Source organism: Vitis vinifera, chromosome 7 (assembly GCF_030704535.1).
Source record: "Vitis vinifera cultivar Pinot Noir 40024 chromosome 7, ASM3070453v1".
Taxonomy (NCBI): domain Eukaryota; kingdom Viridiplantae; phylum Streptophyta; class Magnoliopsida; order Vitales; family Vitaceae; genus Vitis; species Vitis vinifera.
In genome coordinates, this window is record NC_081811.1 from 4,536,725 (window position 1) to 4,560,013 (window position 23,289).

At 35.5% G+C, this 23,289-nt stretch overlaps 3 protein-coding genes and 1 non-coding gene across 32 annotated transcripts; 2 read left to right on the forward strand and 2 right to left on the reverse strand.

Moving 5' to 3' along the window:
- The first annotated feature begins 5,853 nt into the window (after positions 1–5,853).
- LOC100250396 (glycine-rich cell wall structural protein) lies at positions 5,854–7,400 on the forward strand. The gene is made up of 2 exons (XM_059737905.1): positions 5,854–6,837; positions 6,868–7,400. Exons 1-2 carry the CDS (start codon positions 6,258–6,260, stop codon positions 7,239–7,241), a joined length of 954 nt encoding a protein of 317 aa, XP_059593888.1. The 5' UTR covers positions 5,854–6,257; the 3' UTR covers positions 7,242–7,400.
- Positions 7,401–8,709: 1,309 nt separating this feature from the next.
- On the reverse strand, positions 8,710–21,859 carry LOC104879798 (uncharacterized). Of its 29 annotated transcripts, none has more exons than XM_059737915.1 (4): positions 21,412–21,659; positions 21,246–21,302; positions 20,201–20,284; positions 8,710–9,081 (listed from the first exon to the last, which is right to left on the reverse strand). In XM_059737915.1, the coding sequence occupies exons 1-4, from the start codon at positions 21,646–21,648 to the stop codon at positions 8,968–8,970; spliced, it is 492 nt and encodes a 163-aa protein (XP_059593898.1). In that variant the 5' UTR covers positions 21,649–21,659; the 3' UTR covers positions 8,710–8,967. The 29 variants fall into 29 exon arrangements, 21 of the variants coding, with proteins under 21 accessions (XP_059593898.1, XP_059593895.1, XP_059593908.1 ...); XM_059737925.1 differs by lacking the exon at positions 8,710–9,081 and adding an exon at positions 15,890–16,324 and having other exon boundaries at positions 20,201–20,269; XM_059737924.1 differs by lacking the exon at positions 8,710–9,081 and adding an exon at positions 15,890–16,324.
- Positions 9,270–13,640, forward strand: LOC100245269 (stachyose synthase). Its single transcript, XM_002271223.5, has 4 exons — positions 9,270–11,883; positions 11,991–12,168; positions 12,321–12,688; positions 12,835–13,640. The coding sequence occupies exons 1-4, from the start codon at positions 10,408–10,410 to the stop codon at positions 13,408–13,410; spliced, it is 2,598 nt and encodes an 865-aa protein (XP_002271259.1). The 5' UTR covers positions 9,270–10,407; the 3' UTR covers positions 13,411–13,640.
- Positions 21,401–21,508, reverse strand: MIR403F (microRNA MIR403f). The gene has a single exon (NR_127858.1). It is a non-coding gene; the product is annotated as a microRNA MIR403f (primary transcript).
- Positions 21,860–23,289: the final 1,430 nt, after the last annotated feature.

The following is a 23,289-nucleotide window of genomic DNA, read 5'->3' on the forward strand; positions in this document are numbered from 1 at the left end:
TCAATGCACCAATTAACCACCTCCCTTGTACAGATTCCTTATTCAATGCACCAAATGACAACTAGTTCCAAATTTATGATGGTATATGCCACATGAAAGTCAAAATTCGATTTCGATTCAAATTCATTAAAAATTAAATTATGCCATGCTATTCACTTACCTTGTAGGCAATCCTATGAAGTACAAAGTAGTGCAAATTTTATAAATGTAATTTGTAATTATTGATTATTACAATTTTTATTTTTAAATGGCTACAAATTTATCGGAGGGAAAAATCAAAGATAAGGCTCTATGTTTCCTATCACATATTTTGACATTTTTGTTACTATTTTCTTTACTTTAAAATCGACTTGATTTGTTGGTGATCTTGCGTCATATTGCTATATATATTTTGTTTTTTTTTTCCTTTTAATTTTATGCTTTCCTATTTCTCCTTTTACCTTCTCTAAACTATCCTAGAGTCTTCTATATCACTCTTGAGCTCGTTTATGGTTGATTGTGCCCCCAAATGATTGAGAGTTTGAATCTCTGTCACATGCGCACAAAATTTAGCTTCTTGTCAATCTATCCAGCACACAAAATGCCAAAGATCGGTGAACTCACGTGATTTTCTGCTTAGACTAAGAAAATTGGCTTCAATATGTATTCTTGAAGAAGATAGGTTCTTTTTTGAGTGATTTTTTTTTTTTTTAAATATTTGTAGTGACTCTATTTTTATTAGAAGCACTTTTATTAAGAATTATTTAAAATTGGTTTGAGATAAATTCATATTTTTAGCTCTGAAAGTTGAACTCAAAGTTAAAGTCATAGGAAACTATAAAAGTCGTAAAACTCTTTTCATGAGTTTTATCAACTATTTCTCAATTATTTTCTAAAGTGAATGCAACATCATCCTACAATCATGGACATTGATGAAGACGAGAACATGGTCATGATTGTTGAAGAAATTTTCTATATTATGGTGTTCATGATAATCATACCTTAAATTTCCATAAAAAAATATAAAAAAAATCACAGCTACATTGCACAACAAAAAATGAAGCAATACTAAGACAATATAGGAAATAAGAAGAATTCACAAAACAAACTTCCGTCCATAAGAATAAAGTTATAGGTGTGATAATAAATATCATTATTAACGTACTTATGGTACACTGACATTTAGCTAACCTTACCAAATTTCAATAAAAGCAAAAGGAAGGAAGATGAGGATGAATTTCACTTATGTGAAAGGTTAGACTTGACCTACAATGATATTGATTTCTTTATAATTCCTTGTGAAAAAATTGAGTTTTTAGTAAATGATAGAAATACTTGTATTGATTAATCTTACTTTATGTATTTTTATTACATTTACTATATCATTATTTAGTTTACATCTTATATTTTTTTACTCAAATATTATTTTACTATACTATTGAGTTTCAAGATGCACGAATAAAACATGTCTTGTAAATTAGTAACCATGCATAATTCTTTGAGATAAAATATAATTTTTTAGTTTCATGTAAAAACTAATGTAAGCACCATATCAAGTACTACAAATTTGATTGAAGGCTCCAAAAGAACAAATATTATGCTACTAGGTAGAATAGATTGCAAATAAATTATATATTTTATATTCTAGAAAATCTAGAAGAAATTTTTTATATTTTAAAAATATACATAGAAATGGGTATCACATTGAAATTATGGATAAATGTAATATAAAATATTTTTATATTACTTCTATATTTATGACCAAAAACATATATTAGAAAAGTACTTAATTTTCTATTTCAAGTTGTATCATACAATCATACAACTCATTGAATCATATGTTGTTGTGGATAAGAGATTCATTAGTATAAAGATTTTTATACTTTAGTATGACCAGCTAGGTCATGCAAGATCTTAAATGATGTGTCAAATGATAGAACACACATGGACATCTACTAAAGAACATGAAGTTTCTTTTATCTAAAAAATGAGTATATGCCGCTTGCTCACAATAAAATTGATAGTTAAACCATCTTTCAGTTAAGTGAATGTTGAATGATCAAACTTTTAGAAAGAAAGCATGAGAACATATGTGAGACAATCCACCCACCATGCAGACTACTACGTTATTTTACGGTATTAATAGATGACTTTAATAGATGGTCATGAGTTTGTTTCCTTTCTATATGTAATGTTACCTTTATCTAATTAGCTCATTGCAAAAGTAATTCAATCATGAATAAGAAGTATCATTGGTATTACATTAGATGCATTCTCAATATAAGAAAAAGATTGTGCAATATTATTAACTAAAGAAAAATCATTAATAATCAAACGATAAAGACCATTACTCCCATATTTTGCACAAACAACTCTTTCGACCTAAAACAAATTTCATAAACTTTCTTGTCAAGGCAAGGAGCCAACAAATTCCTTCACGTGTATGTTTAGTGTACATAAAGTAGATCAATGGGAAAAGTGGTTTGTCTCCCAAAATATCATGAAAGGTGTTATTATCCATATAAACATGATAATTGCCAACTTTCATCTCTTTGATTTCATCAAAGTGTTCTCCATTGAAACATATCTAGAAGATCTCTAAAGTTAATCCACAATGCATGAGTATCACTAATAGCAAGTAAAGGCTTAAAAACTAAGCAAACTAGGCCATGAGTTCTATTTCCTTAATTGTGATCACTAATAAGCAAACTTATTAAATGGCCTTCCTCCTTTCTTAAATTAATTTCTTTCTATTAGACTTCGAATAGTTTTTATTATAATCACTTGATGGTGAGGATTACTGTCATGGGATTATCTACCTCCTAGTTTATAATGTGAAAAACATTAATTAACCAAGGGAGATATGCCCAAAACAACCTATCCAGTTTTTTTATTTACTTAGTGAGTTTTTGAATCAAGACCTCCATCTGGTTGACTTGATAAGACTTAATCCAATAGTATATAATTCCATGTGCATTTATATATAATTTTGGAGAATAAAATATATTAATAATTAAATTTATAAATCGCATGCAGTGTTTTATGTGCTTCTTGATGTATCTTGAAATGTACTAACAATGTGCATTTTCCATTAAAATAGGGCTTTTTGGTCACTACACCAACAAGAGGTTGACTAGAAGACTAGAACTTCCTTTTTGATAGTGTGCTTTGCTCCTTTCCCTTCTATATTAATAGAATAAAATTAATTAGATTATTTGGACATACGATTAAAATAATTATGAAATTGGAAAAATAACCACAACCCTTAGTATTTTTTGGAGACATAATCCTCCCTAAACAATTTTTTCCCTTCCCTATTTTCCTCCAAAACCTTATTTTCCTTTCATTTATGACTTTATTTCCATCTCATTTTTACTACCCATCCCTCTCTTTCTCTAAGCTCATTTTTCTCTATTTCCTATCAAGCTTCTTAGGCTTTTTTTTAACCATTATCTTTACTGTGAAGCCTAGGGATAGCAATTTCATGGGTTATTCGGGTGGCTCGCCCGCCCACCCAGCTCTACCCATATTATGTTGAGTATGGGAATGTGATAATCAAGGATGTGGGTTTGGGAAAAATTTTGAAACCCGAATTAAGTTTGGGAGAACAATCGCTCATATACTCTCTTCACATAACTCGTTTGGTGTTGGAAATAGCAAAAATGGCAAATTCCATGGTGTCAAAGACTTGGATAGTGCTAGAGATGGCAACAATGTTGACTTTTAAGTTATCGAAAGCTATTCAAGTGAATATCAAAATGCATAATATATTTTAAATGTCTTAATTACTATTGGAGCTTTAATTGTCGAAGATGGGGAAGTCAATGACAAGGTTGGACAAAGCACAAGCGATATTGGTGATGGGGATGGTGGTAGTGGCAAGTTAGTGGCAAGTTTGATGTTGAAGCTAGTATAGGGGCGATAGGAATTGATGTTGAAGAAGGAACATGACCAACAAGAGTTAAAGGTATGTTGGAGATATGGTTGGTGGGAGTGAAGTGAGACGGGGTGAGAATCGGATTGTTATGGTTTTTGTGAACGGGAATGAAAATTCTTCTACTTGCTCCATTCTAGGTTTGGGGCAAGTATGGAAAATAGTTATTTAATTGGGACAAAAATGGGATAAGGATGTCCCGTTTTAAATCCACCTCATTAGCATTCCTCATTACATATCATCATAACTTTATTGATCCAATTTGGTCTATCTCTTACCACCACAACTTAATCTTTAATTCAAGACTTGCAAAAAATTGATCTTCCAACATTTTTGAGATAAAAATAGCTGAGATATAGAAATAGGGATAAACACTCTTATACAAGATCTCTGCTTACACCATACTGTATATGAAAGTGAAACTTTGTTATTTTTTTGGAGTTTGATTATTTTTAAATGATAATTGAATATGTAAAAGATTAATGTTGCTCTCTTTTATATATTGTGATATTGAGTACAAAAAAATGATATCATACTCCTTTTTTAAATAAAAGAAAAAAAGAAAAAGAAAAATTGTATATGAATAATTGAACCTATAATTTATCAATTAGTAACAACTCATTTTTAAAGAAAAACGAACTCACTTGTTCTTTAATAATTTATGAATCTCATTGCTATTGACCAAACTAATATTGTGTTGTGTAAATGTTTTTGAACATAGTTTAATCATAGTTAAGTTTTATTTACAAAATATTTAATCATTTAAGTTCTCAATCATATTTGTGCACCTAAAATATAATTTGGGTAAGTTTCATTTACACAAAAAGCTTAACCCAAATTAAGTTGTAGTTAAGTTTAAATCATATAGAAATAAATTATAATTAAGTTGTTAGTTGTAATAATCACTTCAACTATCTTATGGTTTTATTTATAAAGAACTTGATTGAGATTATTCAAAATGTGCATGTTGACTTAATTATGATTAAGTTTACCAAACATGTCATAATTTTTCATGGATAAGGTTCATTGTGTATTATTATTTGATTGTGTCGTATAAATAAAATTTTTCAATTAATTATTTACTCCTGTTAATTATTTTATTTTTTCAACTTTTTATAATTAACAAGGGAGAGTAGTTAGTTATTTATCTCCTAACTTCATTTTTATGGTCAACAATGGTGAAGTGAGCATTCAAATTTTTTTATAATTATAGAAGAAAAATAGAAAAAGAGAGAGAAGAGAATATAAAGGAAAATAGAGGTGGTTGTTTATATGTTTTGATTTCTTTTTGTGACCAATAATTGAGATCATTGCATATGAAAAAAAAAAAAAAAAAAAGACACAAAACAAAAGGAAAAGAGAAAAATAGAAACCAAAAAGGCCACATGTGGCTTAGAGAATTACCAAGCAAATTCCACCCATGTCTATAAGTCACATATCCTATAATTCAAATTATGGCCTTTTTGGTCTTTTCCTCGTCCTATCGTCATTTAACTTTTGAAAGAAAACAATTTTCTAGTGTAGAAAACAAGTTGGACATATTTTATATAGAAAATGGTTAATTCAAGAAATGGATTGTCTTTGTAAAGTATTTAAAGTAAGAATCGAAAATACTTTGAAAGTTTTTTACATTATACATAAATGCACAGCCACAGCAACTTCGTAAAAGATTAATTAAGGGAACTATTTTTTAAATTTGAGTTTTCAAATGCAATTTTATTTTTGAAAATAATTTTAAGAATTTTTCTCAACTATTTTTAGGGAACGTTTATCATGATCTGGTCGCTCCTTTTCCACTGGTCTTTGTGCCTTAAAATGGCTATGGAATTTGGAAGGGAAGGTAGTTGAGACCCATGTGTAAGAAATGTATGATCAATGCAACATGTAGAAATAGAGTGCAAGGCAGGTGAGACGTTTGTGTGAGAAATGAATGAGAATTAATTGCAATCTTTCAAATTTATTGCGGCAGTACTGTTTACATCCCTTCACGCCAACACCGACTTGAAAAGTCTCCACAGGTCAGACCCAGACCCACTGACTCACAGCTCACACTCACTGAGGTTGGGGGCTAGAGCTCAAACACGCTATAGGACGACGTCGTTTTGAAGAAAAGGAAATGACATGCAACAGTGTGGGGCCTGGGAAGCATGGAGTTGGTTGAGAGTTGGGGAGTAATAAAAGTACACCGGCCATTAGCACTTGAGGTCAAAATAGTTGAAATTTACGGCTTTGTAGCAGACAGATAAGGGACAGCGAGCGTGGTAATTCCCTATAAATACAATTAGATTGTGGATGAGCACAATCAGCAAATTAACAAGCCTTGCTCTTCTATCTTGAGTGAAACATGGGGAAGTTTTTGAAAAATGTGGGTGTGTCTGTTATGGCGGTGTTGATGGTGATGGTGGTGGTGGGAATAGCAGAGGGGCGCCGAATTGAGAAGGATACGTTTGGTGAGAATGGTGGCGGTGGTGGAGGTCTTGGAGGAGGGGGAGGATTTGGAGGTGGTGCAGGAGGAGGTGGGGGTGTTGGAGGTGGTGCGGGCGGAGGATTTGGTGGTGGTAAGGGTGGCGGAGTAGGAATAGGAGGTGGCAAAGGAGGAGGTGGTGGTGCTGGTGGCGGTGCAGGTGGCGGCCTTGGAGGTGGTGTAGGTGGAGGTGGTGGTGCTGGTGGAGGTGCAGGTGGTGGCTTTGGAGGTGGCAAAGGAGGCGGTGTAGGTGGAGGTGTTGGTGGGGGTGGTGGTGCTGGTGGAGGCGCCGGTGGTGGCTTTGGAGGTGGCAAAGGAGGGGGTGTAGGTGGAGGCGTTGGTGGGGGTGCTGGTGGAGGTGTTGGTGGTGGTGCTGGTGCTGGTGGAGGCGCCGGTGGTGGCTTTGGAGGTGGCAAAGGAGGGGGCGTAGGTGGAGGTGTTGGTGGGGGTGCTGGTGGAGGTGTTGGTGGTGGTGCTGGTGCTGGTGGAGGCGCCGGTGGTGGCTTTGGAGGTGGCAAAGGAGGGGGTGTAGGTGGAGGTGTTGGTGGGGGTGCTGGTGGAGGCGCCGGTGGTGGCTTTGGAGGTGGCAAAGGAGGGGGTGCTGGTGGAGGTGTTGGTGGTGGTGCTGGTGGAGGCGCAGGGGGTGGCTTTGGAGGTGGCAAAGGAGGAGGTGTTGGTGGTGGTGTAGGGGGAGGCGCTGGTGGTGGCATTGGAGGTGGGTCCGGAGGTGGTGGAGGAATTGGAGGAGGCGCCGGTGGTGGTGCAGGAGGAGGATTTGGTGGTGGTGGGGGTGCTGGAGGTGGCGTTGGTGGTGGTGGAGGAATCGGAGGAGGCGCCGGTGGAGGCATTGGCGGTGGGTTTTAGTTAAGAGGCTAGTACTACAATCATACTGTACGTGCATGGGCAGCATGAGAGTAGAAACCGTTTGCAACTTCTTGTATTATGTGGGCCAAGTATTCCCGCTCATTACTAAATAAATAAAAGAATTAAAAAAAAAAAAAAAAAAAAGAGTTCTACTACTAATTTAGAATAAGCTCACACATTCACTTTCCTAAAATTTGGAAAAAAAATTTCCACATTTAGAATAATGTTTATACCATAAATACATCTCTCAATGTCACTACCTATTAAAGAAAATTAAAATTTAAAATTTAGAATTCTGAATCCACTTGAAGGGGGGATAAAAAAACCCAGCTTACATTCAACAACTAACATGAAATGTAAATTTCATTTCGAATAAAAGAGAAATCTCAGAGAAAATGACCCATACACCCCACCCCAATCTACTTGAATTACATTTTATTTATACAGAATCGTACCATTTTACATTGGAGAAAAATAAACTAACAATCTTGCGTAGATAACTATTAAACATGGTTATGATTATGGAGTTATGCTTAAATGTGCAATTTAGGCTTATTGATCTCATTTGGTCTAACCTTGTGCTTGACTTCGATAATTACTATCATTTGGGGCTGAAAATGAGTTTTCTCCATTCAAATTTAATTTAGGTTGGGCTTGGACAAGGACTTCAACCCTAAAGTTTAACCCAGGCTTGATTGACAACAAATACAGCTCTACCCGTGATGTTGTACTTGGGCTTAAAAGACAGGCTTGAAGAAGTCATCTTTTGGGATTTACTTGGGCTGGCGTGAGGATTCGGGCCCAAGCACCTTGAAGTGTGTTGATTTGCAGGAACCTTGCAGAAAGAAAAGGAGGGAAAAAAGACTACTTGGGAGAAGGAAAAATAAAAATAAAAATAAAAAGGATGTCTGGAAAGAAGGAAAGAAGGCACAACACGAAAAGAAGAAAAAAATAATAATAAAAAATAAAAAGTAAAGGAAAAAAAAATGGAATCAGTGAGCAAGTGGAGACGTAGAAGGAAAGCGTGGATGACAAGACTGAGATTTAAGAACGGGGAGGATGTGACAGTGGTGGGGTGAGTAACTGGGATATTTTTCTTTCATAGTATTTTTAAAAACTTATTCATGATATGTTTTTATTAGTAATATTTATTGCTTAATATTTAGATATGAATTAAAAAAATATCAATGGATTACGCAAAAATCATTTAGAAAAAAAAAATTAGGTTTCTAAAGTGATTTTGAAAATTTTGTTAAACACCTAACCTGTATTTGGTGTCTGAAAATAATTAAAAAAATAAATTTCCTTATATTTCATTTCATCATAAAATATATTTTAAATTGATTAAAAATTTATATACATGTAAATTATTTAATCTTCATATAAAATAAATAAGTTAAAATGAGTTTAAAATAATATATAAAATTAATTTATTAATTTTAAATCTTTTTTAATTTTTTCTATTTTTTTTTACATATTTTCCAATTATTAAAAAGGGTTTTTAGCTCATTTCAAAATCATCCATAAATAAGTTAATAAAAAAAAATTAAGTCAATTAAGGAAAAAAAAGAAAAGAAAAAAAAGGGCATCATCTTCATGAATCATATCAAAGGAAGGAAGCATCTCGTGTAGAAGAGGAGTCTGGAGTTGCATGTTCTTCAAGGAACTCAAAAGGAGTAATAGAATAAATAAAGTAACAAGTAAAAGGAACGTACCAGTCTAAAATCTAATTATGGGCACTCTTTGAATCTTTGTCGAAGATACGTGTGGCCAAAAAAATTCTAGAATTGAGGGGAATGTTTTGATGGATCATTGCCAGAATCATTGTTCCATTAACATCCTTTCGACATCATCATATTCAGAAAAAATAGAACATAAAAAATCTTGCTGAATAAAAGTCCAAAATCTTAATTCCAAAAATCTCAGCTGACAAAACTTCATTCAACAAAGGATGCAAAATCAATGTGAGAATAAAGTATAATTAAACAATATAGATAATCCAAATTTATTAACATGAAATGCTTTTTGGCTTGTTGGGGTTGGGGAACTGGGGAAGGGGAGGAGGATCAAACATTCAGCCAAAAAAAAGACCAAAAAAGGTTAAAAAGCAAACACTTTCCATGGCCTTCCGGCTATGTTCCAGAAAGGCCACGTCCCTTAACCTAACCCACTTTTTTCCTCATGATGACTTATGGGGTTGTCGGTTTTTATTTTTTTATTTTTCTTAATTTTAATATCTAATAATAATAATAATACTAAGTTCTTCACCAACCAACCCAATTGACTGAGTTGATCCTACGAAATGGAGAAAAAAAAAGCAAGTAAAGAGACAGAGTTAAAAAATATTGAAATAATATACGTGTAACCTGCTGAGAATTCTAGCGTCTAATCGATCTCTGAGTTGACACTTCATCATTAATCCTCATGACACCTATTTGTCACCCACAACCACTTCAGCTACAGGCTTACAACTTTCAACATTTTCTAACTCTCTCTCAAATTCAAACCAAAGAAACTGGAAAAAGAAGCTAATATGTAGAACCCATACATGCATGCATGCATAGATGACATGCATGCCATGAATGGATGCTAGAATATCATCTGAGATTTGAGAATATCTTTGAGGTCACTGTCCATGGATGCAAGTAGGTTGTTGTTTTATCATCTGTCATATATAAAATTAGAAGGAGGAAAGCATGGTAAGTACAGAGACCCAAAAGCCGCACATTGAATCCTCTTTTATCTTTATAGATTCTTGATTCTATTTTATTTTATCCATTTTTCACACCCACCACACTTGGTTGTTGTCTATATATCCAGCATTTGCTTCTCATTTTGCTGCAACCTTTCATCCTCGTGGGTTCTCTGAGTTCACTGGCTTTTCTTGTTCTGCAATTCTGTTGATTACTCTTTTCTTTGTTCTGTCTTTTTTAGAATCACATATTTCAGAACAGAATTAAGTTTGTTAAGTTTTTCCTTTCTAGTGGGCATTTGATTTTGATCTGATTTTCAAAGATTTGGCCCCCAAAATCAGAAGCACTGCTTCATACAACGGAAGTTTTGGGTTCCTTTTTATTGAACACAGAACCAAGTTTGCTTTGGCTTTGTATCTTGAGTTCTCCTGATTTGTCAAATCTTTGTTGTTCCCCTATTTTTCTTTTTTCTCATGGCACCCCCTAATGATCCTGTTAAGTCAATTTTCAGTGTTATTGGGTCTGAGAGTCCTGTCCAATACTTTGATTTGTCGAATGGTAAGTTCAGTATTAAAGGTGTACCATTGCTCTCTGAAGTTCCCAGCAATGTCACTTTCAGTTCCTTTTCATCTATATCTCAATCCTCTAATGCTCCACTTCACCTGCTCCAGCGTGTCCAGTCCATGTCTTATAAGGGTGGGTTTTTCGGGTTCGCTAAAGAGGAGCCTTCTGATAGGTTGAAGAACTCCTTGGGCAAGTTCAATAATAGGAATTTTCTTAGCATCTTTAGGTTCAAGACATGGTGGTCTACCATGTGGGTGGGGAGTTCTGGCTCAGATTTGCAACTGGAAACTCAATGGGTTCTCTTAGATGTTCCTGAAATAAGGTCATATGTCCTCATTTTACCCTTGATTGAGGGGAGTTTTAGGTCTGCTCTTCAGCCTGGTGTTGATGGGCACACCATGATTTATGCAGAGAGCGGTTCTACTCAAGTGAAGGCATCATCTTTTGATGCCATCGCTTATGTTCATGTGTCTGAAAATCCCTACGACTTGATGAAAGAGGCTTATAGTGCTGCTAGGGTCCATCTCAATACCTTTCGGCTCTTGGAAGAGAAAGCAGTTCCACCACTGGTAAACAAGTTCGGTTGGTGCACCTGGGATGCATTCTACTTAACTGTGGATCCTATCGGCGTATGGCATGGGGTGAATGAATTTGCTGAAGGTGGTGTTTCGCCAAGATTTCTCATTATTGATGATGGCTGGCAAAGTATCAACATAGATGGCGACAACCCGAATGAGGATGCAAAAAATCTTGTTTTGGGTGGGACTCAAATGACTGCCAGGCTCTACCGGTTGGATGAATGTGAGAAGTTCAGAAGGTACCAGGGTGGGTTGATGTTGGGACCTAAGGCTCCTTCTTTTGATCCAAAGAGGCCAAAGATGCTGATTGCAAAGGCGATTGAGGTTGAGCATGCTGAGAAGGCTCGTGATAAAGCAATCAATTCTGGGGTCACTGATCTGTCTCCATTTGATTTGAAAATTGAGAAGCTGAAGAAAGAGTTGAATGAAATATTCGGTGGGGAAGAAAATAGCACTTCAAGTGAGAGTTGTAGAAGCTGTTGTTGCAAGGTTGAGAACAATGGAATGAAAGCTTTTACTAGGGATTTGAGAACTAAATTTAAAGGTTTGGATGATATATACGTCTGGCATGCCTTATGTGGTGCTTGGGGCGGTGTTAGGCCGGACTCTACTCATCTCAATTCCAAGGTAGTTCCCGTTAGAGTCTCTCCTGGACTTGATGGGACAATGAATGACCTTGCGGTGGTGAAAATTGTTGAAGGTGGAATTGGGCTTGCTCATCCTGATCAAGCTGATGATTTCTATGATTCAATGCACTCCCACCTTAACAAGGTCGGGATTACAGGAGTTAAAGTGGATGTCATTCATGTAAGCATCATATTTCTTTCTTGAACCCTACACTTCATCTACCATAACATGTCTTATGTTTTTCACATAGAAATGCTTAGATGATCAAACTTACATTTTCTGTGCAGACACTTGAATATGTGTGTGAGGAGTACGGAGGCCGGGTTGAGCTTGGAAAGGCTTATTACAAGGGGCTGAGTAATTCCATTTCCAAGAACTTCAATGGAACTGGGATCATAGCTAGCATGCAACAATGCAATGACTTTTTCTTCCTAGGGACACAGCAGATATCTTTCGGAAGAGTAGGTAAGAAAATCTAACCAAATGGTCTGTGTCTAGTATGCCAACAGAAAGCAAACATTTTGATCATAGAAATTAAATCAAGAAATTGTTGCAATAAGTTCTCAGTCGAATAATTTCATTATGGAGGCTGATTCAAGTTACTACTGTTGGTACAGGTGATGACTTTTGGTTTCAAGACCCAAACGGGGATCCAATGGGGGTTTATTGGTTACAAGGAGTTCATATGATCCACTGTGCCTACAACAGCATGTGGATGGGTCAGATCATACAGCCAGATTGGGATATGTTCCAATCTGACCACCTTTGTGCTAAGTTCCATGCTGGATCAAGGGCCATATGTGGAGGCCCTGTCTACGTGAGTGACTCAGTTGGTGGCCATGATTTCGATCTTATAAAGAAGCTTGTGTTCCCTGATGGTACCATTCCCAAGTGCCTGCATTTCGCTCTCCCAACAAGAGATTGCCTTTTCAAGAACCCTCTCTTCGACAGTAAAACCATTCTCAAGATTTGGAACTTGAATAAGGTATTACCCACTTTGATAAATAATTCCATCTTTGATAATCACTTTAAAAAGATTGATTTCCACCAGCTATGATGGTGAGAAGCATCCACTTCAATTCTAATTGTTGTTTCAAGCTAGACACTCATTTCTCCACATATATTCTGCAGTATGGTGGTGTGATAGGAGCTTTTAACTGTCAAGGAGCCGGGTGGGACCCCAAAGAGCAAAGGATCAAGGGCTACTCAGAGTGCTACAAGCCAATGTCTGGTTCAGTTCATGTTACTAACATCGAATGGGACCAAAAAATAGAAGCAACAGGGATGGGTGAAGCCGAAGAATTTGCTGTCTATCTTGACCAGGCTGAGGAACTATTCCTAGTGACCCCTAGATCAGATCCCACTCAGATCACCATCCAACCATCTACATTTGAGATATTCAGCTACGTGCCAATCAAAAAGCTTGGCCCGACAGCCAAGTTTGCGCCCATTGGACTTACAAACATGTTCAATAGTGGAGGGACCTTGCAAGAATTGGAGTATAATGAGTCAGGAGCTGAGACTGGTGTTAAAGTCAAAGTTAAAGGAGGGGGGAATTTCTTGGCCTATTCAAGTGAGAAACCAAAGAAGTGTTATTTGAATGGCACTGAAGTGGGCTTTGAGTGGGGGGTTGATGGCAAACTCACTTTAAGTCTCCCTTGGATTGAAGAAGCCGGTGGCCTTTCTGATGTGGGTTTTCTCTTTTGAGTTTGATTCTAGTTAGGTTAGACTGATTGATTACCCAGAAAATCAGTAATTTTAGTTTTCTCAATGCTTGGATTTGGTTGTGGGTTTTTCAGGTTCCGTGTTCACTGCTAATCAACTTGTAAAGGATGCATTCTCATCCTTCTCCCTCTAGTATGTCAGGATTTAATTCCTGAGTTAATGTATTTCTGCTTGAAACTTAAATGATATGTTATTGGAGATTAGCTTTTTCATCTGTTTGATTCTCCAGAAGATAGAAGAAGGAAATAAATAAAAAAATCACTGTTCACATTTCCACTCTGTCCTGAACTCAGTCTTTAAAAAGACAAACTCATTAAGAATCCTGAATTGGATAAGTTTGGGATTCAAACCGACCCCCATTTTGGGGCATGATTGGACCACCAAGTGGGTAGCATTTATTGACTAATTCGTCTTTCTTAAAGTTTTAAGTGGATAATTGGATTAAAAAACCTTACCTTTCGGGATTCTAGCGGACATTACAAGAGTATATTCACCTAAACCAAAAGGTTTATCTACCAAACAAAATTTTAAACACACTGCCTTTAAAAGGAAACTAGAAGGTGCGTAATCCATGGAAATCTTGTACGCATAAAGAACCTTGTGGTCTAATCACTTGCCTTGCATGGTCCTTATTCTGTTACTAGTTAATATTATATCAATACGTTCAAGATATCCATGATCTAGACTTCCCCTTTTTTTTTTCTTAACTAATATTTTATAATTTTACCTTGCCAAGGGGCATTTGGCCACTGTGACCCAAAAACAAGCCCGTGAGAGTAAACAAGGCTCCACAGCGTAATCCATGGAAATCTTGTACGCATAAAGAACCTTGTGGTCTAATCACTTGCCTTGCATGGTCCTTATTCTGTTACTAGTTAATATTATATCAATATGTTCAAGATATCAATGATCTAGATTTGCCCTTTTTTTTTTCTTAACTAATATTTTATAATTTTGCCTTGCCAAGAGGCATTTGGCCACTGTGACCCAAAAACAAGCCCTGAGAGTAAACAAGGCTCCACACCAAATATTTTTCTATGAACAAACCCTGAGGGGTAGTTCGGATGGTCCGACCTTGGGTTTGCTCCCCAATGGTCACCAGTTCGAGTCCTTTCAAGACCACCGGAGGTTTACTTGATCGTTAACTTCAAGACCCCATAGGATTAGTCGAGGTGCGCGTAAGCTAGCCCGGGCATCCACAGTTATCAAATGAAAAAAAAAATTCTATGAAAAGTGTGAAATAGCACTTGCTTTTAAAAAACAAAAGGTAAACAAATGTGCTTATTAACCACATCATAGAAGATAAGCATATCGCACAAAAAATCTATTCAAAGAAACTATGAATTCTCTGAGTTTATATTTAGGAGGAGGAAATAAGGAATAAATGGTTTTCCATTCTTTTTCTTATTTAGTCTCATATTTAAATAATTTAAATGACAATAAAAATTGAATAAAAGACAATTTCTGAATGAATAAAATTCCACTTATAAGTGGAATTTTAATTGATTTTCAATAAAAAGCATTTTAATTCCATTAATGTATGAAATGATATAGAATATATTTAAATTATTATTTTATCCTTCTATTTTCATTAGATATAATTGACTTTTTTTGGTTAATTTTTTTAATTGAATAAATATTAATTTTTCTTAATCTTATTATTTAAAAAAAAAACTCTTAAAATATATTATTTAAAAATGAATTAAAAAAATAGAATAAAAATAAACTATTAATTCTTATTCTCTATTGCAATGTAACAAAAATGGCGTGAAGTTTTTGCACCCTAGCTTAGGTTTGACGTAGACCAGGTCTGAAAGTATTCATGAAAATAACTAACCGTGGAAAATAAAAATAACTAACTCCAACATCATCTCAAATCGACAAGGAACATCTATCATCTGTCATTTTCAGCGTATGTGGACTCTACAACATCAGCAATAACACATGGAGCCTAATAAGGCAGGCCTCCATCATCTATCCTTTTCAATGAATTCAAGTAAATAGAAAACATCATGAGCAATAACACATGGCGGGTGACTAGTAGACCATGTTATAGTGAATGGTAGAATGGATAAACCTAATCAATGTCGGTTTGTAACAGCCTTCAACTCTAGTAAGAAACCAACCTATAGGTATCAACAAGAAAACTCCCGAGTCCCAACCAAGATTTGAGAAATGAGACCGAAAGAGGGGTGACTGGGTGAGTCAATTGCGTGTTGAACATTTCAAAGAAGATTATCCTGTTTCTTTTGGACGGTTGATGGACCCAGCAACCATAGAAATGAAACAAGCTTCACGAAAAGTTGGATAATGGTAGACCACCAACTGTCAAATATTAACTAACATAACTAACCCTTTTCTGAGGGCATTGAATCCTTGAGTCCATGCAAGGATTTTGGGTTAAGTGGGGTTGGACAGTTAAATGTGGGTCCACGCGTTTAACTTTTTAGAAAATGGTTCCTTATGACATAAGTTACATATATTTAATTTTTTAGAAAAAGGTTCCTTATTACATAAGTTATATAAATGCATACATCAATGAAATGTATCATGATATCTAGAATTATGTATGTATGGGAGACATGGGTTATGTGGAGGTTATTATGTTAAAGGCAGGTAAGAACAAAGTAACAATCTTTCAACGGATCTAGGAGTGCTTGAGAATTTTCTACCAGTCAGAATAAGACCGACGGTTGATGATTTGGGGGCACTTTTTCAAATCAGATTGTACATGATTTGTTTTGAAGCAGTGTTTTCGCTAAGATCAAACTGTTGTTGCCGCCTCTATATCATTCCAAATGTCTTGATCTTTCAGAAGGGAAGAAAAGAGTTGAGGAAGTTAAAAACTTCTACCACATAAACTTCATCAAACTTCAGTGTTGTTTTTGATGGCCAACTTCACCAACCAGAAAAATAAACACCATTAAAAATTTTAAAATTGTAAATCCAGACAAAATTTGTTGCATTGTAACTAAAGCCCAGAAAGAGGGCACTATTAGAGAACTTGACAACACCTGGGCCTGGACAGGCCTAGATGTTGAAGCCTAGGACAATGATATTGCTCGGAACTCCATCGCGGACCGTACTTTACAGCTTATTTGCAATGTTTTCAGAACTGGACCGGTTATTGAACCAGAAAGTTACCAGTTCACGGTTCATTGATCGGACCGGTGGTCAATTTTTTATTATTTTATATATTATTTAAAATTAATAAATTAATAAATTCTATCTAAATTAGTAAAGAAACTAGTTAACCTACCAAATTAATTGAACCCCCAAAAAGAAAAATATCAAACCAGAAAGGTAAGAGTTTTTTATTTGAAAAATAAACTACATTGCATGAATAATGGCAATTTTTTTTTCTTTTTCCGTTTCTTTCCCTTTCCCTCTCTTTTCTCTAAAAAGCCGAGGGGTGGGGGGTTTACAGGCGACCGGGGGTGTGGGATGTTTACAACCGAGAGGAGGGGGGGGGGGTACCAACCGGTTGGGGTGGTTTCCAAGCTTCCAGTGGCAAGAAGGGGTTTCCAACACCGACTTCCAACGCCACGACGGGGAACTGGGAAGACTGAAAGTGGCGACGACAGGGAGGGTTGTTGTCTTGTAACGATTGACGCCGGCGGGCGGCAGCTGTTGCAGGGGGAGGAGGGAGGGTTTGGACTTTGGAGGTTGCAGGACTCCAAAACACCGTCATTTTGATGTTGTTTTAAAAAAAAAAATTAAAATAAATTGAACCGGCTAGTTCACAGGGAACCGACCGGTTCGTCCGGTTCACCGGTTGGACCGCCAGTTCAAGCGGTCCGACCCCGATTCAATCCCAATCCGATCCAATTGACCGGACCGGCCAACAGTCAAACCAACCAATCCGGTCCGATTTTTAAAACATTGCTTATTTGTTCTACAGGTTTGACGCATATGGTTCTAAACCAAACAAGGTGGAGATAAAAGAGGAAAGCTTGTAGGGCCCAATAGTTTGGCATTCTACTAATCAGGTGAAACTTAGTGAGAAGATTTCCAAGGAGAACCAAAAACAAATAAAAATACATAGTATGAAAATTTCCAATGAATTTGATGTGTCTACTAGAATTATTTCAATATGTGCTTCAATGGCAGGAGTTTATTTATAAATCAATGCATACTTTGGTTGACATATAATTTATATTTACAGGAGGAAAAGAGAATTTCACTCACATCCAGCTTGAGGGGTATGTTTACATTTCAGATCAGGTTGGACTTTGCATACATTTGGACCTTAAAGGCTATGTTTGGTCTCGGAAAATGTGAGGGAAAATTTGAGATAACAAAAATAGAAAGGACAAATAAAAAGAAAGAAAAGTGAAGATAAATAAAAAAATAACTTTAAAGTCAGTATATTATTTTCAAATGCTACTTTAAATTCATTTAACTTATTTTAATTTATCTATATAAAGATTAAATAATTTAAATATATATAAGTTTATAATTAATTTTAATTATATGTAATTTTCTTTAATATTTTACATAATACAACCAAATATAAGAAAATCATTTTTCTTTTTCTTTTCACAATGCTTTCAAGAACCAAATATAATCTAAGAGCTTAATATGGACATAGTAGAAGCATCAAAGGAGAAAAGTGAAAACGGTTATTTGGAGTCTTCCTAAACTGAGCTCTATGACTCTTGTGTTTTCTTCCATCAAATGGACATAGAAGGATGCCAAACTCGGTTAGAATCTCACAGATTTATAGAATAAATTTTAATTTTACAGTGACTATACCTTACGGTTCCAACTATAAGGCTGGAATTAGAAATTAAAAATAAAAACTAAATAAATATCTACCAAAATAAACCGATAATTTTAGATGATATTGTGGAAGAGCTCTTCAAAATTCACTAATAGTGCACTACACTAGTAACCATCAAACTTCCAAGTATCATATTATCATTGCTATGTTCTCCTTAGCCTCAAGCTTTCCCCAAGATGCAGGCAGAGGTTTTGTCAAGATCATACAAGAGCAGATAAAATCATGTCTGTCAGAGGAGTCACTGGCCCATGACTTGGCTCGATTTATGTAACAATAGAACGATCAGCATGAATCAAATCCCTATATTCCAAATAGGAGCAAACTTAGCAGAGGGAAGGAGTTCACTCTGGCAGATGAGTGAGGAGGCAATGCTGATATATCCCATCTTATTTTACTGCAGCACAAGTGACCCAATAATTTCTTACCTACCCGTCCAAAGTGTTTACTTATGCACAAGCTGAAGAAAGAGAGGAGGTACCAGCCCCTTTCATACATTGGTCCTGACCACTGATGAGATGAGCAAATAAAAATTAGATTCCAGATTCTTGCACTTCCCCTTAAACACCCTCCTATTATTCTCCTTGCAAAGAGTTTTAAGGAGGCATATTTGATCAGCTCTCCATGTTGCTCTTGTATCTGGGCACAAACTCCTACAAGCTGGAAAAGAGACCCTATATATGAGGCACAACTAATCAATGCACCAACAAGTGATTTCTATGCATATCCTTCCAGGGATGGGAATTCCACAATCGCCCACCGCTACCTTACAATAAGACTCAGCAGAAAACTTCCTTCTATCATCTACCCCATCTAATACATGGCCCCCAGTCTCTTCAACACAAGTTCATGGGTCTGGCCCAAATACTCATTAACCAACTCTAACTTGCAATCTTGAAATGGCCAAAAGAAACCAGGACTCTGAAGTAATTATTCCAAGCCCATCCCCTACATTCATCCTCCAATCCACATTACTCGTAACCCTAACAAAAGGATTAAGAGAAACCTCTTTAAAGTCCCTTCTCCACCCAAACAACCAAAACCTCACCTTAGTCGCATCTTCAAAAAAAGAATTAGATGTGTCTCTCCCAAAAACTGGCCACCCATTCCAAATGCTTTTCCAAATGGTAAAACCATCAGTAGCCCTGACACCTTGGAAACAAACCTGTTCCTCATTCCCATACTCCTCCACCTTCCTCCTCAAAAGATCCCTCTCTGCAACTGTGTCAAAAACTGCTTTAGCTGAAGGGAAACACCCAGAGGTTAACACAAGCAAATAATATGGAAAGTGCCAATCCCAGAACCTAAGTTCAGCACCAACTGATGCAACTTTCCTGACTCTCCCACAAGGATATGAGCACTCTTGGATTAAGAGGCCTGGTGTAAAAACAACTACTAGACAAAGAAGAACATTCCTCTGATGCTTTAACTCAATCTCATCAGCTGCACAAAAACCACTCTATTGTCTGCATACTACAAAACAAACATGAAGCAATCTCACTGGCTTTACTCAATCCTGGCCACAACAAAGCTGTCCAGAACACCTCCCATACCCTAGGAAGAAAACTTCAAAAAACTCCTATCAGAATAATGACAAGAGCATCCTAAACACTAATGTCAATGTAGTATAAACTGTTGCAATTGTGAGGATGCTAAAGGTAACAAAAAAAAGGCATTTCATAACCACTTTGTTAAAAAGTTACAATATATTAACTCAACTTCTCTTCCATTATCTTTGATATTATCTGGCATATATACTCCAAATTGTAATTGCTCGTCAGCAAATTTGCTACCATAGTTCCAAAATCCTCCACTTCATCTTTCTAGTAAACTCAGGGGATGCAGAAGATAGAAAAAGTTGATATAATTTAGAATTTAACTAGAAGATAGTATATAGAAATATGAGATCCACATTCAGTTCCCTGCCCATAATAACAGTTAAAGAGTCCATTCAACAATAATTAAAAGAATGCAGCTTGTGGCAGTCAATACCTTTATATTTGCCCAAAGCAAGCCTTTGATCTGGAATAAAGTGAGTCTCGAGAAACTTAAGCTGCAGTCCTGAGAATCCAGGTCCTACAGTTATACTCACTATGAGTACCAAACTTAACAGTCACAGCAGGTCAAAGTGGCAATGACAGCAAATTAATAAACAAAGAACAGAATCAGTTACTTAGACAAAAAATACAAAGAGAATTTAATTATGGAAGTCACAAGTCAGCTCTCCAGCTCTGCCCAGAAACTACCCTTGGGAAAGTAGTAATGTCATCATCTCTTAATGTATTACACAAGACATGAAAATCTTAATTATCAAAGAATGATGTTATATACCATGAAAGGTAATCCAGTTTATTTCTATGATCAGGCACATGGCATAAATACCTCTAATCTTGCAATTTCTCAAAGACTATGTTTCATTTCCAGAAAATTTGAGAGAAAAAACCAAGGGAAAGGAAAAGTAGAAGGGAAGAAAAAATGAAGGAAAATTAAAAATAGATTTAAAGTCGATAAATTAGTTTTATATGACTTATTTCACTTATTTTCCTCTATCATATAAAAATTAAATAATTTTAAAATACATAAAGCCCTAACTAATTTTAATTATATTTGATTTTCTTTCATATTTTCAATAGTAAAACCATGAAAAAATTATTTTCCTAGTATGTTTTTTATTTCCAAAGTAATTTGCAGGAACCAAACATAGCCTAAATAGATGCATTGAAAGAAAAAAAATGGTGCATGCCATTGTCTCCAATTGATAATACTGGAACACTTCAGAGAATCCACTCTAAGATTTCGAATCTAAAACCACTACAATTCACCATAATCCGTCCGAATCATTCTAACAAAAGAAAATTTGTTCAAAATTTACTGAACTAATACTAGATTTTGTGTTTTTTTTTTCATCAAAATAGTATATGTTAGAACCAGACAGATTCATGCGCTGCAAAATAAATTTACGGGAAAAGGAAAAAGGAAAATTTCAAACAAAAAAAGAAAAGAAAAAGAGATGAGTTAGGGTAGAGAATATAGTTACCATCAATTCTAGTAAGCGAATCTGAAACAGACAACATTTTCTTCCCGAACCACAACCCTAGATTTGCAAAATGAAGAGAAGGATAGGAAAAATGTAAATAGAAACTGAAATACGAAAATATTGATTGAACGGGAAATCCTAGAATGGAAATGAAAAGACAGATTACGAGTTTGTGCGTGAATCTAAGACCATAGAAAAGGTATCGCATCGGGAAAAGGTTTAGATCAGGCGGTTTTAGAGTCACGCACAAACTCCTCATCTCATCCTCATGAGCCTCCATCTTCATCTTCTGCAATTCAACAGTAAGGACTGGAGAGGAAGGAAGAGAAGAGGTGATTATTCTCCTTATAAGGGCAAAAAACCCTAGATGAATCTCTGATTGTGTGTGGTGTCGCTGCATCATGGGTTATGGAGTTTCACCTCTATTCGGAGCTCTCAGCCACCGATATTGGTTGGTAGCGCTAGTGATGCTCACTCATTGTCGTGAAGGTTCTTGCGAAGCTGGCGACAAACGGCCTTTTCCTTGTTTGGATCGGAAAAGAATGTTTGGTTTTTACTTTTTAGAAATGGAGCATTTTTCTAAGAAATATTTGGTTATATCGATGGAATATCTCAAATTATGAATCTAACCCTTCTCCCTTAAAAAATAACTCATTTTTCATGTAAATATCTTTTATCATTTCTAATATTTACATATAGGTCTTCAAATTAAAAGTTATTTTTATAAAAAAAATTATGAGAGTATTTTTGTCAAAATAAGATTTAAAAAACAAAAAGACAAATAATTAAATTTTAAATTTTGGGTTTTGACTAAATTTTAATCAAATAACCATTTTTTTAATTAACCTTTGATCGAAGAAATTCTGAGTTCATATAAGAAATATAAACATTTTTTTTAATCAATTATGTGGGTTTCGTACCTTATTGTCATCTGCATTCATTATCGTTTGCTTCCATGACTCAACCGCCTAATAGGAATGTAAGAACGAACGAATGGTATGTCTGGGCCCAATACGATAGATGGATGGTGGTCCTAAGTGGCTAGACGTCAAGCGTGACGCTTGAGTTACCTCCAGGCATTGATTGAGTGTCAGGTGGTAGTCGTGATTAATGCAAGGATAAAATGCCAATAGTTAAGGCAAGACAGTCCTTATAGGCCATCAATCATTGCCACAATTACACATGCAATCAATCGTAGTTAATGCATCATTAAACTTAGACATTACATGTGAGCAAGAATAAATAGCCACTCATAATCACATGAAATGTATGCTGCATTCTTTCCAAAAAAACACATTTTTTTGCCCAAGTCAATTCTCTTACTTAATCTTTGGAGATGCGTGCTCGAACCCCCATATGGACATTCCTTTGTGCAGGACACAAATTCATCTACTTCTTGAGAGCTAGACGAAACATATTTTGGCAAGTTCGTTTGCATCGTGGGATCTATTCTAACCGTATTGTCGTCGGTTGAGCTCTAATAAACTAAACTCTTTGAGCATCCTAGTAAGTTGAGCAACTAGATTCGTCCACTGGCTTTTGGGTATGTCCCAATCCATCTGCATGACCCGGCTCAAACACCAAGGATTCAAAAAGCGTCTCAAGTGGAAAACAAGGTCAATTTAATAGTTACCAATATTTTCAAAATCGGACCAGTCATTGAACCAAAAAAGTTACTAGTTCACGATTCACTAGTCAAACCGGCGTTTGAACCATGGTCAAACCAGTGACGTCATAAATATATTTTATACATTATTAAAATTTTAAAAAATTAAGAAATAAAAATAATAAATTCTATCTAAATTTTGACAATATCTATTATGTTTGTTAAGTTTTTTCACAAAATTTTTTACCTATAAATGTCGATCAACCCAATATTTTCAATCATTTCAATAAATTAAAATTCAATGTGCAATACATAAAACAAACATAAAAAAATTAAATATTAAACATATCACTACAATTATAATCAATTAAAAATTAAGAAATTAAATATAAAACATCAAAATTAAATTTTAAAAAACAAAAATGGAAGGCAAGCTCT